This window comes from Colletes gigas, unplaced genomic scaffold (genome assembly GCF_013123115.1).
Source record: "Colletes gigas isolate AHSC1104 unplaced genomic scaffold, ASM1312311v1 Colletes_gigas_Sc00031, whole genome shotgun sequence".
In the NCBI taxonomy this organism is placed as follows: Eukaryota; Metazoa; Arthropoda; class Insecta; order Hymenoptera; family Colletidae; genus Colletes; species Colletes gigas.
This window is the reverse complement of record NW_025106660.1, coordinates 1,932,850-1,946,198: the sequence shown is the minus strand read 5'-3', so window position 1 is coordinate 1,946,198 and position 13,349 is coordinate 1,932,850. Positions and strand designations below refer to the sequence as shown.

Genomic DNA, 13,349 nt, shown 5'->3' with positions numbered 1-13,349 from the left:
TCAATTTTTACTTACAAGCTTCGTAACGACGAAAACGTGGACATTTGTTAATACCCAGTATACGAATTGTCTGCCGATTCTACGCTTTTTCTAACGAACAGTAAGCCGTAACGTTGCAAACGTTTCAAGTTCCAAAATCGGGATTGAAATTATCGCGTGTCCTGTATTTCTTCTCTGGACAACTTTGACTTTAGTCAACAGACGTATTCTCGACTCGTTGAACGCATCAACGATTATTCTAAACGATCGGTGTCGATAACTTGTGACTTCCTTCAATTCTCATAAAAAACCCGAATCCTTGAGTTTCCCTCGACACCTCGCCGCTAGTTGCACACTTCGACACGCTTACGTTTCACATTTCGTGTCCAATAAATGATGGTGATAATAGTCATCGTAATAACTCGCTACGTAATTAGCTAAGAAAAGTTTTCTTATGTACATACGGCGTTATCATCGCGTTAGGTAACTGACCTACGACCGATTTTGTTCGCGGCTGTATCTTCTACTTGAGACTCTTATTCGTTTATTTATTTACTCATCATCAATATTATCATTATATATTTTAAGGCCATACTTAAGGAGTGGAGCGTTTGGACAACTTCCGTATGTTTGTCGCCGCGAAGGACTTGGACGATCCCCGGTAAGATTTTATGCAAAGCTGGATCCACGTAAGTGCATTTCAGGCTCGAGGGTTGAATTTACCAATTGGAAAAATAATAAAAACAGTTTTGGTAAGCACAGGGCTATGTTCATAAAATTCATTGGTCTTTCTGTTCTTCTAACTCTCTGTTAAATTATTAACAAAAAAAAACTGGTACCTTGTACGATCAATTTTAATTTTAATTCTACGTAAGGTAACGAGTTGATCTGACAAAAAAATTTCTAACGTTAAATCCATGCCTCGAACAAACATCACTTAACGTGGATTCACCACATACATATTCATGCAATGCTCGTTTGGTTGATCCTCGAGTTTCTTGTGACTCTGAACGAAGCAACTGCTTTATTATTATTATTATTATTATTTCTCCTTTAGAGATCCTTTTGGTGGATGATCTAAAAAACGGTCACAGTACCGCATTTCCTTTAACCAGGAAATGATCTATCTTTCTCCATACGAGCCGTTCGCTATGAGAATAGTGCAAGCTCATTTCTAATAACTTATCGTCGATAAATATAGTTGTCAGACGTTTAAAACAATATAGACTCGAAGAAAAATATGTGTTTGGCAAGCATAAACGGACTTGCGATATTTTTATAATTATCGAATCTCAAATGGACTTGCACTCTATTTACTTATCGATCAATTTCGAACTACATGCGCTACCAATCGATACGATGCTGTTTCGTGTCTCGACAGTTACATTAATTCAAGTACGCGTGTTTTTACTTTTCATTGTAAACACTAGCACTGGTAATCGTCCGTGGGTCTGGGAACGCGACGCTATTGTCGTAGGAAAATAATCACTCGTGCTGGTGGCCTTTACCCTACTTCCATAACGAATACTTTATTCTTTTCAGCGATTGAACTCGAGAGGACACCGACATAAGGTAATTTTTAGTTATTTAAAACAGCACTTCCGCGAGACAATGGCGACATCGACCTTTTTTTCTTTATAATTGGTTTTAGCATCTGGATCACTCTTATCAGCGATCCCTTCCACATAGTTAAACAGGAAAACTCAACGCGTCTTTCAAGTGTTTGTGGAAACTCGTAGTTATTTGTAAAACGTATTTACACAACTTTCATAACGAACGGCTCTCACGGTACGCTGAATCCGCTGAATGCGTCTCGTCGGGCGCGTCTACTTCTAGACTCGCGTCTATGAACTCGAAAGCAAATCCGCGGATAGAAACTATAGCCCATCGCGGTGTCGCTTAGGCGCGCATTTCTACGTGGACGATGGAATATCTCGCACCTTTGTTCTCTCGTCTCCGGTCGGCTAGGATACATCTAGGAATCATTAAGGCCACGATACCAAGTAATCAGCGATCGTTTGCGAGCGATTGCACAGGATACGCGCGATCGAAGAGGAATCCGGGCTCTAGGAAACGGCACGCGGAAGGGGGGGAGATCGCTGAGAAGCTGACGGGAACACCCCCCGGTTCTCCCCCGGTTCGATCGTCTACGACCGTCAGTCGTGCGTGGAGGAAACGATACTGTTTAAAAAAATAGCTTTCTCGGCGTTTCACTCTCTCTGTCTATTTCTTTCACGTTTACCACTCGAAAAGCATTCGCGGGACAGTCCGATTATATCAAAAAATGGCCGCGTCCCGAGCATCCGTGACACGGTGAACACCGAGCCGGACAATGGAAAACTACACTTACGCGGGTCCCTGCGCGCGAGCGAGCGCATCATCGGTGGTCAACGAAGATACTTTCCGTTATCGTGGTCCTGCTGCTTAAGGAGGAGGACTCTCTCTTCCTCCCCTCTGTGTACTAAAGAACGTCCTTCTTCGTACGGAGCACCGAACGACACGCGAACGGAGGGCGACGGAGAGGACGCGCGACTCTTCGGGGGCGAACCCCGCGCCGTTGTCGCGAGACCGTGGGCGCCATTTTCTGCTTCAGACAGGGGCGCTAGGCCGTCGTAGGAGCGACGAGAGCAACGAGCGTCGAGGTGGTCGCCGCCACGGGCGAAACAGTCGACGCTCGGAGTCCGAGGACGTCTGCTCCTCGACGGTCCCCAAGGGTCAAGCGTTCTCTTCCTCCTCGTCGATGTCGTCCGACGACTCCGAGGAGGACGTTATGAGGGCGGTCGAGAGACTAGGGACCTGCGCCGAGTTCAGGAACGAGCCCATGCGATACTTCTGAGGCGTGTTCCAGCATTCTGGCAGAGAATGGGAACCGTCGTCCGTCATCTTGTCCGACTGCGGCCTCTCCATGGAGCCCAGCTCCATCATCGACACCCTCCTCGTCGGACCCCTCCTACTGTCTGCAAGAATTAAACCACTCCGCTTATCCGGCTGTCCCCTTGGCTACACTACTCGGTCAGGTACAGTTCACCACCCTCGATTAAACGCAATAGCAATTTTTCAATATTCCCCTGAACTTCTGACGCTGCTTCGCTGCTGGTCTAGTCAGTAAGGCTTCCCTTGGACAAATTTTCCTGAGAGATTCTAGAAGGTAAAATAAGACGAAAACCAAGAATATCAATCTGTTGATTGAAGCTTCCTCAATAACCTTTTAACGAAGCCTCAATCAACAGATTGATATTCTTAATTTTCGTCTTATTTTCACCTCTAGCATCTGTGGCCAAATACTCTGTATAAGAATGGAGGGGTCAGTCAAGAGCGTAGTTTTATGGCATGTACAGGAGATGGCGCTACAAATTCACTTTCCCGTCAACGTATTCTGTTTTTCTGGAATAAGAGGCCCTAATTGAAACAGTATAGTATGTGACCACTTATACTAGAAAAATGGAATGTATTAATCTGAGTTCAGGATAATATTGAAAAAATTCTGAGCGTCGTCAAGAGTACAACGTATCAGCCATAGATAACGCGCCACGGGGCTGTGCAAAACCGGTTCAAAGTTCCTCCTTTCGTTCTTTATAAAGGTTACACCCTGTACACGATTGGAATTTGTAATTTCTAAACGCTGCTCGGTTCGTTGCCAGGCCATACGCGTTTCACAACACAAAGGCACTATCGTTATTTACCGGGTACGCGTATTTTATTGTCATCGCTTGGAAATAAACCTCGTTAACCCCTACACTATTTTTTGTCTGTCCTTCGTGGTGGGCCTGTAACATGGAGTTTCCTGGTTGAGCGTGTGTGTTCAATTCTTGTGTGCAGAGAGTCTCATTCTAATCCGTAAGTGGGAACACATTGCAAAGTACAACCAAAAATCGTTCTGGCGATTCTTAAGCGGGCGCACACCTTTACGAGGATCGATTTTGTTTTTATCGGTTTATTTAAACGTATACAATACAACCCCGAGAAAGTTTCCAATCACGCTTATACAACATTCACAAAAATATTTACAAATGATAAAATAGTTCAGACGAACAGGGAACGTAGGCGGGGGTTAAATAAAATAAATAAGTACAAAATAACACGTACTTTCGTTTATTATCAAAAAGGAATCAAAGGAAAAACAAAATATTAGGTGAATTAAAATTTTCCCAAAATGTTTGCCTTCGAACAGCATAATTTTCCTACCCTTACGGTTCATATAGGTTTTTAAAAATTAACGCTCTTCTGTACAACACTGTACAATATTTGTAGTCACTGAAAAAAAATGTTTAAGGTCTGATACATTCCTATTACAATCTGTCCTTTGACAGTTCCCCCGGAGACCGGGGTAAACAATTATTTTTAATTGGTCGTGTAACTCGATAGCCCGCTCGCTTACGGATTGAAATGAGACAACCTGTGCAGAAACTATCATGTCGGATCTTTGTTTCCAGGACCGTGACAAGGGCACTCACTCGAGGCTCTCGAGGGTGAGTCCGTCTGCTCAGTTCCGGTCAGCGTGTAGTCATCGTGTTTGTCCAGGGAATCTTGACAATCCATGCTGTCCGGGGTGCAGACGCTATCTCGCCGGAATAGGCCAATTACTGACTGGACCTTTGGTTGCTCGATTCCACCTTCGATGGTAAGTGAGCATTAATAACGCAATTAACGTAGATACACAGAGTGTTTCGTCTTTGTTCGTCTCGACTCCATCGTACGTCTCAGTATTGTTTAACGACGTACAAAGAACGCTTAAGAAGAAGTCGCTTCTAACCGAGAAATTATTCGACCTCCCCTATCATTACGTGAAGTTTATTTAACGGCGAGTGCACGAATCTGCGCAGTCTCGATACGAGTTTTATTTAGAAAATTATTGTCTGGTAGTCGAAACGACCGAAACGCCCGGTGCATTGCGGGTACGTGAAAGACGTGCTCGAAGAAAACTATGAAAACACAAAAGCGACTGTTCTCAAAGGCTGAGTCTGAGGCACGCGCGTATGGTTAAGGATATCAAGCGTATTCGACGAATGCACGGTGAAGCTTTCGGCGTGTGATGCATAATCGATCGTGTATCAACAAAGTGCGTTGTGTGTGCGTGTGAACGAGGCTTAAGGGGATTGGGTAACCCAAAAAATTCAAGGAAGGAAACAGAGTTCGCGAATTCGCGCGATAAAAAGAAAACGATAGAGTAAACTCGGAACGATCTGAAGCGTGACATTTACATGTTCTCTAACCGGAAGTGGGTGCAATTGAGATCCGATAGTATCCTCCCGGGGTTTCGTAAGCTGGCTCTGTCTTCAGTAATACGGCTCTCCTGTAAAGCATCGTATTTTCACCGTTCACGTACCCGTCATTTACACACTTGTTCACCGAGTCTCATCGTTCTCTGTATAAAAACAGACGCAACGATGGCGGCCGCGAGACACAACAATGTTTACATTCTAAATACGTGCTCCGAACCTTACGTTAAGAATCGATCCCTTGAAAAATGGTTGGTAAACCTGAAACAGGGCTTAAACATTAAGCGTTCGTACGATTCATTCCTAATGACAAGAGAAACATGGTGCAAAACTTCCTCCGGTTGCAAGGGATTACCCGATCCCCTGCTAGGTCGACTTCCGGGGGCTGCTCCGGGCAAAACAGATTCAGAATCGTCGGTGTTCCGCAAAAGTGTGTACGGTCGCAGAGTTTCGTGTACGCGTGTAGTGTGTAGTGTGAGTTCACGTAATTGAGTAAATGTAGCCAGCCAATGAAATCAGTGTACTGTACTAGTTGTATCGGTACTCTATCGACGACGCCAATCCTACGATGATAATACGACGCTGTTTGTGGTAATCGTACCTAAGAATGTCGCCGACGGTGAACTGTACGCCAGGTATTCTTTGTTCGAACACCAGGCTGGGAACTCGTTCTGCTTGATCGGGTGCCCGGAATCGTAATCGTCCTCCCTCTTCCACGGCAACATCGTTTCCGTGGCGGTGGGCGTCGTTACCCTGTAGCTTTCTGCAAACATCGAACGTCGTCCGTTCAAATCCAATCGAATTTCGTCGAAGCACGTAATACTGCAAACTTTTTCACCCGAACTCGTATTCGCGAATAAACGTAAAATAAATCGTGGATAATTTTTATTCCGACCGGTTGAATATACTCGCGTGGCAATTTGTCTTTAAACGAATCCCCCAAAGGTTCTTTCATCCCGTTTAATTCTGGGAACGTACCGTCGCGACCCAGCTTCAGTTCCGGGTCGTCCGTGTTGATGGTGTCCATCGAGGTGGTCGTGGTGGCGCCGTGATGGTTCTCCGCATTCACGTTCGACGAGTCTACGGAGAATCGAGCGATAAGACATTTGCCTGTGAATGGCCCGGAGGAATTAGCTCCTCCCTTCGTCGCGTTTTCGTTGAAAGAAGAGTCTAACGAGTCCGAACATCGGGGGTGGAACTAATTCCTCAAAGGGATCTCGAATCGGGAAGAAAATTCCGCGTCCGGTAACGAGACTCCGTTGGAGCCCAGGGTTCGGTACCGGGCGGCGAAAAAAATGGAATCCTCACCGGAAGTACGAGCCGTGAAAGTTATCGCCGAGTCCCAGTCCTCTTTGCTGGAAGGCTTTGAGGTGTCCCCGTTCTCCAGCTCGTACAGAACGCCGTTCATGTAATCTGCGACCAATTGAAATTCACCTATTCAGACCCGGAAAAGCCTTTTCGCGCTAAGCTCGGTGGGGGAGAGGGGAGCATCGATATTCTTTCGCCAATTTACCTTGGGTGAACAACTTCGTCGAGCCGTTCTGCTGGAACTCCGGGAAACTCACGTGATTCTGCTTCCCGTCCTGCGAAAGTTTGTTAATTACCTGATCGAAGATTCGAGAGAGAAAAAAAAAAAGCAAACTACAAACTCGGTACGGTCTTCTCTTACTTTGAGCAACTTTTTGCTGCGCTTGTGACGATGCTTGTGCTCGCCCATCATCCTCCGTATGTTCATGTGCATTTTGTAATTGACTTGGGTCGAGAGGTCGCGATCGTTCACCGCGTGCCGGCTGTAGCTCAACCGTCGATGCTGCAAATCAATTTTATTTCGTTTATCGCGTTCCCGCGGGCCCGCGAAACTTCCCAAGGGGCCTATAAATCGCCCGAGGGTTCTTTTATTTACAGCACGGAGCGAGTCGTAGGGTTTCCAAACGTTTCACCTTCGAGGTACCCTTAAAGTTTGACTGCTCGATCGAGGACGCCAGAAAGGGTCAGTTATATTCAAATCTAATGCGCGAAAAATTTCCTCGACTACACGTTAGATCTCTCAAACTTTATTACAGTCACGTCAAGTGTCAAGAGTCCTATCTAGATTTACGTTTCACTGTGCAGCGAGAGGTCCAGTCGCCCATATATCAGTCAAAGCGTTAAACCGTGGGTGGCCATTTTCTCGAGTATTCCCGGGCAAATAATATTGGAGATGTATCGGGGGGGTTGAAGATTACAGTACTGCACCCTAGTCAGCAAAGTTCTCAGGGCCGCGTGCACACGTATATGCAAATCGTTGTCAGCAGGGAGGGTTTCTTACCCTCTTGTAAGGTTTGCAAAGTTCCTCGGCCAATAGGTGGTGGATCCTGGCGTCCGTCAGGTCCTTCTTGGAAGGGTTGTACTCCAGCTCTTGGAGATCAATATTCCAGCCCGTTTCGAGCTGGCTGCAACTCGGACTGGAAGGAGAAAGAATGAGACTGCATTTTATGACAGGCTGCCACTTCGAGATCGATACCGCGCCTCGAGAAAGGTCGTTCAATCGAGATACAATGCAGACCTATCTTCGGTTACGCTCCTTGTTACGGAGTGTGCACAGGGTGAGTCATCGACACCCTAAACCATTCTCGAAACCACGCCGGGGAAACCTATAGCCCGATAAAATCTGCCTCTGTCAATTTTAATCCCCCTCAACTCATTACATAAATTATTTCTACGCGATCAGTGCAAGCGATCTTTTGTTATTTAACTAATTTCCACGTTATCGTTACGCTAAAATTCCAATAAAATCAGTCTGTTATTGCACCGAGGTCTGAAAAATATGTTATCGCGTATCTGGTTCGAATAATATTTGACTCCCGTGTTTTCATCCCCCCGAAGGCTCGGATTCGAAACATTCCACGTCGGTGCAGTTCGTTTCCATTAATTCCTCGCGTCACGATTCATTTTTCCTTCCTCGAGGGGCCGAGGGAATGCACCTGTTGTGTCGAAGAAGCAACCTCCATCCCCCGCGGCGTTTCTTATCGGGATAGGGAACAGGTCAAGTGCGAACTCGGGGGATCGAAAGTCGGAGGAAGAGGGAAAAGGGAACCACCATCCCCGCCACCGTACCTCCCGTGAAATTGTCCCGTGTTGCTATAGTTGCGGAATATGGCGGACATGCTCTCCGTTCCGCTTATGTTCCCGATGGTGGACGCGTTTCGCCTGATGTAGTCCATGGCGTCCTTCATCGCGAGCTTCGAGTACGTTTCCAAGATTTTCGGCTCGGCGCCGCAATGGTGCCTCACCAGATACGGCCGGATGAATTTATTATCGAACCGTTTGAATCTGCAAACCGAGAAACAAAGTACAGGGAGGGGGGGTGCGAATCGACGCCATTGTTTATTCGCTCGACGGACGCGCTGTAACGCTCGGGGTATATTTCCGCGCTGGAATAAAAAAAATATTATGCGAATACGGGATCGCGAGTATCGCGGTTTACGAGTTACGGAAGATAGGAATTGAGCTAAATTTTATTCCGATAATAACCAGCGAAGCCCACGCATCGGAATTTATTTTCGTTCGACGCTTCTATCCGCATAAGAATGTTATCCGTTTCCGTGGAAGATTGAAAATTACTAATCCTGCAAATATTTAGACGCCATGTTCGGGAGCGGTTCTTGAGTAACAATTGTGAATCGAAATGTACGCAAGGAAATTGTTTCCAAGGGGTCACCGCACAGTTTGAAAAACTACTTCGGCGTGTTAATACACCGTTCGATCATCACGAATGTTTGCACGAACGAATAGCGTCCACGGCCGGGCAGAAAGGACATAAAATTTCAATAGGTACGACATTACGAGCGCTTCCTTTAATCTTCCATAACTCAGAAACCACGGTAAGATCCCGTGTTTACACATTTTTTACTTCCTCCACCCCGTGGATTTATTCTCCGAAGTATTGTGCGTTTATCACCACGGCGCAGACGTTTCATTAGAACCGTGAAAAAAAAGCTATGTATACTTGTCTCGGACGTGGTAGTTGCCGTGCTTTCCTAAAATGTCCTCGACCCCGGCCATAACGTGATCCATTATCTGAAAAAGCAGAAATGTCATTTTTATATTTTTTATTCGCGGGATTCGAACGTCGCCGGCGCTTATTATATCCGTTATCTGGCGTGATATACGCTAAGAGTATCAACCGCGAAACGACTCGGTTAATTTACTGGCCCATTGTTCTTGTTTTGACACGTTCATTTACGCACCGACCGCATTTGGAAATCAATGGGATCCGCGAGAACGTGGAGCGCCGACCAGCGTCGATCGTTGATTTCCCCCGCCGTTCTTTTTCGATATTTAGCGACAAGAACAGAGCAAAACGTTCCAATCGACGAGCGTTCTATTACGAAGATTTAAGAGAGATCCGTCTTTTCGCCAATATAAATATTAACTTTTGGTTCGCGCCCCTTTAGTCGTTACCCACGTAAATTGCGACACGTTCGTTTTAAATAGATTGTCGGCTATCGATAAAAAGTTTGTAACTTCAGCGTCGCGTCGGGTTATGGAGGGTTAATCCGTGCAACGAACAACGAATAAATTTGTTCGTAACAGTTAAATACAGAAGTATTCTTTACCGATCAGATAACCGAATAGAGTGTAGCGTGTTTGGTACTCGTCGAATGGATCGCCCTGAAAGGAACGGATTTATTTTCGCGCGAATGGCACTAATAGCGCCATTTGTTAGATAACGCGGCGTCCAATGAAGCCTCGAAACAGGTGTCATTAAACGCGATGCCAGAAGTGACAGCGACTTTTCGACGCTCGTCGAGAAATAACGACGAAATAAAGAGCCGAGCGTGCTACTTTTTGGCTTCGAAAGGCGACCCCGGAACTCGACCAACCGCGAAATTCGCTCCTCCGTGGCTGTTTTTCATTTTCTAAATTGCCAGAAAAACGGCTCGACGCGATACCCGAACGTTCATATCATCGATACTTGGAGTGCTTCTACAAATCCATCGCGTGTATTTATTAATTGGGAACGTACAGTTCCTCTCACTCGTGTTCGTATGCAATGGTGATTCGCTATATGTAAATCGAAAAAACATGTCTCTCATGAATTGGGATGTTTTTGAAGCAGGTGTGGGTCCATTTTGTTGCGCATTGAGATATTTAAGGGTTTATATTTGAATAAAGCAAGAATAAAACAAGTGCAGCTGCATAGGGATGTGTGACTTCTCCGAGAAAAACCACGTATTCTTGATTTGTATTATTGTTTTTGCTGTAATTGGGCATTACATTGGGTTAAAAAAAATTACTTTGTAAATAGAAGTAACCCACAGTGTAATAAACAATATTTATAGCGAATCACCGTTACAGTGTTGGAATACGAGTGAGATGTGTTATCTTGTTAAAATATAAAAAAAAAAGACGTTACGGGGCTCTGATTTGAAAACAGCGACAGAAGGCAATAAGAAATGAAACGTCTTGGAGAAAATCGATTCCCCAGTCGCCGTCGAGCACAGAATACAATGACGCAGAAGATTAATATTATCTCGATGACGACGGCCATTGTGATTTTTACGAGCCGTTGTTCCAACTGAAGCGCGAAAACGTTCGGGGAGGGGCCGCGTGTTTAATATTCGACATCATGAATGAACATCAAAGACGAGGGAACGGTCCCGGATATCTGATCGCCAGGGAATACAACGTGTCAGATTGTTCGATAGTTTAGACGAGTGTGTTTCAATTACAAAATCGTTCGATTTTGCCCATACCTGCGTGCGACACGCGTCTATAATTTATACGTGTCGAGGTCCCGGCTCGTTATTCCTTCGTATTTTTATCAGTCGATCGATCGTTATTACAGTGTGAAACCAAGTTTATTCTACGGTCAACAACGCGTCAAGACGCGAGACGACACGGTACACGCACCCGTTCGTGGATCCTCTCGTTCATGGTCGGCTTCTTCCTCTCCGCCCTCTTCACGTTCAGGATCTTCACGAGCGGCTTGATCGTGATGCCCTGAAAACAGATTCACCTGACAGCTCGAGCTCCTCGTGAGATAGGGTGCACGCGAAAACGCGATCCAAGGACTTATTATTGCGATAATATTGTCGCCCGAGTGCCTCTAAATAGCCCATTATTCACGGCGGTGGTTGGTGTTTGTCGTTCCAAACCCTTTACCGAGCGAATTGGCGACATTTTTATTAACGTTTGTTCGAACAATGCCGCGAGCTGTTAAGTAGCTGCACGTTCTTTGTGGACGGATAGTCGTTTCTTTATTAATGGGAAACGAAAACGATAAGTAATTGTTTTTCCAACGAATCGTCGTTCGGCGTTCACGCGTTAATTATTACAACGAACCAGCGAGTTTAAATTGATTTCCCACGCGCGTTTAGTCGGAAGAAACCGTTCTCTCACCGATCGAGATTAAATCGATTACGTGGCAAATTGCGCCAGTCGAGAATGGGAAGTGTACTTTCGTCATCCGACAAGAAATTTCGTCTTCCACCGGCCGGAAGCCGCGTGTCAGGTTGGCCTTTTGTGCACAGACTGTCCTGACCGCGAGGATCGACCGGATGTCGCGAGGCCGCCAGCCACGGACCGCCCGACGTCGATATCGAGTTTCCGATCGATTGCGCGACAAAGTCGATGGTGTTTTTAGAACTAATGGAGCCGCGGAGCCGGTTCCACTCCGATCGCAAACAGAACGCGCCTCCTGGACGAAGGAGGGTGTTTTTTCTCATTCCCCTCTTCCTTTTTTCCTCCCCCGTACAGTACGCTTTAACCTTTCGCGATCTAATTGCGTTCGTATTTCATTCGCCCCGGCTCTTGCTTTACACAGAACTAATTCTTCCTCGAAGGAGGCGGGATTTAAACCCGAAGAATTACACGGCGAAAGGGAACGACAACGGAATTTTCGTGATTCCCACGAGTCTCTTCGTCGAACTTTGAGTGGACGTATTTATCAGCGACTTAGCGATCGACACATCCTGCAGTGTTTGTTAAATATCGCGCTCCGAGCTTAGTTTCACTGTGTAGGAATTTATTCGAGTCTTTGCAGCATGGTATAGCAAGGTTTACAGAAGGAAAGTCTTAGAAGACGAATTTTTAAGAAAAATCAATAGGGGATAAATGCAGAAATTTTTCGACGAAATTTAAAAATTTCAAATCGTTCTGGAAAAATTATTTTTGGTTGCGGGGGTCAATCACAATCATTTTTGGTGAATACACATACCCTCGAAATCCTACGCACTACCGAGACAAAAATTCAGTAGGTGTTGAAATTTTTCGACGAAATTTAAAAATTTCAAATCGTTCTGGAAAAATTATTTTTGCTTGCAGAGGTCAATTACAATCATTTTTGGTGAATACACATATCCTCGAAATCCTACGCACTTCCGATAAAAAAATTCAGTAGGTGTTGAAATTTTTCGACGAAATTTAAAAATTTCAAAACCCTCTAAAAGAATTATTTTTGGTTGCAGAGGTCAATTACAATCATTTTTGGTGAATAGACATACTCCCGAATTCCTACGCATTTTCGCGAAAAAAATTCTTTACCGAAAATATAATGTCTGACCATAAATGTTTCCCTGATATTTCATGCGTATGTTTAAAAAATTACAACTTCTGTGCAGATTGAAGGATTTTAATGTTTCAACATGCAAACAACGCGTATTTTGTTGAAGAATATTTAGAAATTCTAAGAATGTGATGGAAGTTGCACAGGTACTGATTTTTGCAGGGTCCGTAAACGCGTCGTTTGTGTAATAAATACACCCGAGACAGGAGCTTATTCACAGTTACTCCAGATCAAAACAATATCTCATTACATTCCACAACTTTTCAACGAACAACCATGTCATGCAAACTCTGGCAACAGAAGAGCCTTCGTTACCAGTTCTTCCTACGAATGGCTGTTTTTAAGTTTTATTAAGGGCGTTAACATTGTCGAGTATTCCAGCATCGCAGGAATAACAACGCGTCTTTTTTAACCCAATTTTCCTGCCACGTAACAAGTTTACGACGGCTAATCAGCTACCGTTGAATCAAAAAATAACTATCGATTTTTGCTAACGACAAAGTCTTTTCTTTCGAACAACACAGAAAGTAGTATTTCTGCATAAATTTATAAAGTCAAACGTACAAAATCTCAAGCGTGGAGTTTTGCACCATTTAACAATC

The 13,349-nt window shown here is 44.9% G+C and overlaps 1 protein-coding gene across 1 annotated transcript in view; it reads right to left on the bottom strand.

The window, feature by feature from the left end:
• Positions 1 to 560: 560 nt before the first annotated feature.
• LOC122402035 (sodium/hydrogen exchanger 3) overlaps positions 561 to 13,349 on the bottom strand; it is a 36,026-nt gene continuing 23,237 nt past the window's right edge. The window contains exons 8-18 of the mRNA XM_043404546.1: positions 11,094 to 11,183; positions 9,187 to 9,257; positions 8,295 to 8,510; positions 7,507 to 7,642; positions 6,868 to 7,008; positions 6,712 to 6,781; positions 6,507 to 6,611; positions 6,177 to 6,278; positions 5,800 to 5,961; positions 4,434 to 4,592; positions 561 to 2,936 (exon numbers count right to left, since the gene is read on the bottom strand). Coding sequence (XP_043260481.1) covers positions 2,695 to 2,936; positions 4,434 to 4,592; positions 5,800 to 5,961; positions 6,177 to 6,278; positions 6,507 to 6,611; positions 6,712 to 6,781; positions 6,868 to 7,008; positions 7,507 to 7,642; positions 8,295 to 8,510; positions 9,187 to 9,257; positions 11,094 to 11,183 — 1,494 coding nt within the window. The 3' untranslated portion in view covers positions 561 to 2,694. The remainder of the gene's footprint in view (positions 2,937 to 4,433; positions 4,593 to 5,799; positions 5,962 to 6,176; positions 6,279 to 6,506; positions 6,612 to 6,711; positions 6,782 to 6,867; positions 7,009 to 7,506; positions 7,643 to 8,294; positions 8,511 to 9,186; positions 9,258 to 11,093; positions 11,184 to 13,349) is intronic.